The sequence below is a fragment of the Fonticula alba genome, assembly GCF_000388065.1.
Source record: "Fonticula alba strain ATCC 38817 unplaced genomic scaffold supercont2.39, whole genome shotgun sequence".
In the NCBI taxonomy this organism is placed as follows: Eukaryota; order Rotosphaerida; family Fonticulaceae; genus Fonticula; species Fonticula alba.
The window spans coordinates 6690-10763 of record NW_009243009.1 but is presented as its reverse complement, the minus strand read 5'-3'; the positions used below and the strand labels follow the sequence as shown (position 1 = coordinate 10763).

Here is a 4074-nt window from a genome sequence, read left to right as displayed (position 1 = left end):
CCGCTCCCCGGCATCGGTCCCATCTAACCCATCGGATCCCCTTATGGCCTCCCTCCAACCGGGCCAAGCCCCTCCCGGAGCCGCCGCTCATCCAAAATTTCGACCGAAAGCTCCCCATCATCGCAGTACGCGGCACTTCCGCCGACCCTCCCTCCACATGCCCCGGCCCTTTCCTCCCTCTCCGACCTGGCCAAGACATGGCTGCGATGCTCACCCCATGATTGTCACCAGTGTATCCTTTTCCCAGCCATCGGACTGGCCCTGCTCCTGATCGGCGCTCGTGCGTAGCCCGGTTCTCCGGCCATCCTGGACCTTCCTTTTCGCTTACCTCCTCCCTCTCGCCCCCCGCTCTCTCTCCCTCTGTGTCTCGCCCGATCGCTTTTCCGCCGGAACACCGGTGCTCGGAACAGTGCAAACCCCCACCGACCTGGCCTGGATCGTCATGGGCGCCATTTCCATTGTGGCCGGCCCGAGCCTCGCACTTGTGCGTTGACCATCGCAGCGGACGCCTTTTTGCCCCCTCCCCGATGCCCTCCCTCTCTCGGCGCATCTGCCCCGGCGTCTCCAGGCCCTTCGATGGCCATCCCCCTTGCCTGACTCCATGCGGCCGCGCGATCCTTCGCCTTTGTCCCATGCATCCACGCACTCATGCGCCCTCCCCCCGTGTGCCTGATGTCGCCGGGTCTCCGGCTGTGGTTGGTCTTCTCTGCGTCTGTGACAACCACTTGCGACGAAATCGCCTCCCCCCCCCCCCCCCCCCCCCCCCCCCCCCCGCCCCCCCCCCCCCCCCCCCACCCCACGCCCCCCCCAACCGCCCCCTCCCATCCCCCCAGGAGGCTCTTGCGTGTGTCAAAACCGGCCGCATGCCTCCCCTCCCCCCGGTCCCAGTGTGTAAGTTCTGCAGTTTGACCGATACCGGCATCGACCGGCACATGGCGGTGTGTAGCTGGTCGACCGGGCTCGGCACGCCCCCGGTGCTGGCCTGCATCAATAGCCTGGGCCAGGAGCACCAGTCCCTGGTCATGGACCTCCTTCTCCGCCAGCGTAAATCCTGACCATCCCCGCACGAGCCATATGCGACGGCTCCCTCCGACCTCCACGTCGGGCCCCGCGCGGCTGGGCCTCCGAAGGGTGCGAACGGTCCACGCCTGGCCCTTTTAATCAGCCGCCACCACTCCTTGCCGGCATGCTTCCCAAGTTGCTCTCCTTCCCCCCTTAAAGCGCTTGTCGTCCAATACCTCACCCCCTTGCCCATCTTCGTCGGCCGAGCTGGCCGGTGCATCGGCCCTCTGTGCCCAACATGGATTACAATATATAATTACCAACATCCCCACTTGTCTGCCTTGAGGGGAATTTTTTTCGCGAGTCGCACTCGCCGCCCATGAAAGGCTGTCGCGGTGCGCGACAATGCCAAAGTCAGCTCCAAGGGGGCTCTCAGCGTGTTGACATTGCTTCCCACCTGCCTGGAGTGCTCCTTAATCCGTGGAACCCACCGTAAATCCGGCCATGCGAGAGCACTTGGCCCTGTGGCCAGGGAGAGCGCCCTTGGCCCGGATGTCTGCAAATCCACGGCCGGAGGTACCATCTGGAGGATGCCCACTCGGAATGGTCGGCGAAAAGGAGCGTTCTCCTTTCTGGTCTCGAGTGATGCCTTGGCAAAGCCTGACAGGTCTCCCCTTCTCGAAAACCAGCCATCCGCTGCATGGTACCCCCTCCCCGGGGGAAGGGTCGGCGATATGCCCCCACTCAAGGGAATGTGGCAGCACCGGATGGAAGCACCAAGACGATGGGGCTCCTTGCGATGGCCGGCCTCTACGCTGGATGCCCCACATTGGCTTCGGCATCGAGGGGCCGCGCACTCGTGCGGTGCGTCCATGGGCGAACGTGGTCGACATTGCTGAGGGTTAGCTTGTCTGGAGGCCATGAGGCGACCGTGATACCCCGATGATGCGCACAGGCCCACCGAGCACAAAAGAATGCCCTTGGCTGTGTGGCCTTGTTGTTCCACGAATGAAAGAATCCCTCCTGGTGTTGGCCACCCTCTTCGGTCGACCCGCAAGTGCGAGCGTGCTGTTACTCGATGAGACTCGCCGGTCCGCCCTTCGTGGCGAAGGGGATCGCTCCCAAGGACCGAAGCCCAGCGGGCCGGGCAGGATCCGTGCCCGGGGGTTCGTGCAGCGCGTACGCCCTGCACCGGCAGGCTAAACACAGGGCCAAAGTTCACCTCGGCAAACTCTGGCGGCCATGGTCCGTGTGTGGCCCGTCTCCCACCAGGCGCTGCGTGGCCTCCTCCGGAGGGAGCACGCACAGCCTTCTGGCAGCTGCTCGTCTTTCTACCGGCCACAGGGCGCGCACTCGACCGTACCGCGCAAAGCCAAGGACCGAGCATGCCGAGAACCCGCCCCCCACTGCCCACTTGTGGGGACCCTTTTTTTTTTTTCGGTCGCATCCGTCGAATGGTCAATTCCATCGGCACATTGTCCGATGGTCCCTCTCCCCTGAGAATGTCCCGGGGCACGGTCCCGAAGACGCTGGCTAACTGTCAAAGGGTGAAAGAAGGGCCTCCGTTCGAGGAAAAGGCCCCAGCTTCAGATCCTCGATGTTGGTCATGGATGGGCCCGGGAGACAGGACTGCTGTCGAAGGATTGGCCCGAACGAGCCGTGTGGGGCAGCTTTCTCCTCGCCGGGCCTGCCCTCTAATCGGCAACGACCAGCCATCAGCGCATCCTCCCCTCAGCCCGCATGAGGCTATTGCTAGCTCCAATCCGGCCCAAGCTCTCGGCGTGTGCCTGGGGACACGATCCAGATCCGGGTATTATTTGAATCCCAGTTGGCTGGTGTCTCCAGTTGCACGTCGGCGCCTCGACAAGCAGGTTTTCTATTGAAAATAGGCACGCATTCCACCTGCCGTCTCCACATTGCCGACGTGTCTATTCCCCCCTGGACATTTGCACCGACCAAGAGTCTTCACCTCCCGGACCGTGTGAGTGCGCTTGTCTGTGCCCATCTTCCTGCTCTCGGCCCAGGACCTTTCACGTAAAGCCCCCTCCCCGAAGAGGATGGGGCGAGTCGCACCTGCCTGCTTGATTCAGTATGTATCTCCAGGCACCGGCAACACCCGGACCGCCATTTGCCTCGAAATCGGCATGACCGGGGGCCTTCTGAGGCTAGCCCAGCTCCTCCTGGCCATCGGAAGAAGTAGCCTCCCCGCTTAGTTTCTCAATTCCTTCTCTCTCTCTCTCATCATTGCGCGACCGCGGTTTCGAGATGATGTGTGCGCTGGCAACTGAGATGGCTAGGCGCGAATCTCGCCCCCGCACTCCTGCGCTTTGCTTTAGGGGGCTTTCCGCCTTCACCCCCAGCCGGGCCTCATTGTCCAAGCGCTGGCCGAAATGCGGCCACATTTGGGGGGCCGCTCCTCTGAGTGCCCCCCTCTCACCCAGAGGGCCACCACGCAAAGGCCACTCGTCGCCGAAGCAGTGAGGGTTCCCCCTTCCTGGTTTCGGGGGATGTCAGGCAACAGAAGCCCCTGCCACAACTGATGCCCGTCCTTTCCACACCGGATCCCGCCTCGAGTATTTGCTGCCTCTCCGGCATCACAAAAAAACCCAGGGCCCCTTCCCCGGCCCCGCGCGCCGTGTTTCCTCCTCGCTGTCAGCTGGTCCAGTTGGTATGTGCCCATCAACAGGTGCCTTCTGTTGTGCCGAACGACCGGTCGCCCCTACACCCGGACACCTCTCTGTCCACTCCTCAACACCCTCTCGCCCATCATGGGCCTCAGTCCTCCACAACACCACGCCACGACGTCAGCCACCGCCAGCACCACTGGAAACAGACGGTCGCTTCTCCGGCCCGGGCTCTAGTCCGCCTTGTTCTGGCGGTGCTGGGTGCTCTTCGGGCGCCCGGCCGCCGCGGCTCGCCCCCCCCCCCCCCCCCCCCGGGTCTCCTGCTCCCGGAGGCCCCGCTGGCAACGGCGCCTTCGGGCGTCCTCCCGGACTTCAGCCCCAGCCACCCGACACTCGGGTATGTGCAATACTCCTTGAGCCATGACCGGTGTTCTATGTGCGCATCACA

The 4074-nt window shown here is 63.7% G+C and overlaps 1 protein-coding gene across 1 annotated transcript; it reads left to right on the top strand.

Annotated features, from left to right (window-relative positions):
- Window positions 1–1399: 1399 nt before the first annotated feature.
- Window positions 1400–2212, top strand: H696_06255 (hypothetical protein; the record flags this gene model as incomplete). The annotated part of the gene is made up of 1 exon (XM_009500000.1): window positions 1400–2212. A coding segment is annotated over one exon (502 nt), but the record flags the coding sequence as incomplete, so codon positions are not given.
- Window positions 2213–4074: the final 1862 nt, after the last annotated feature.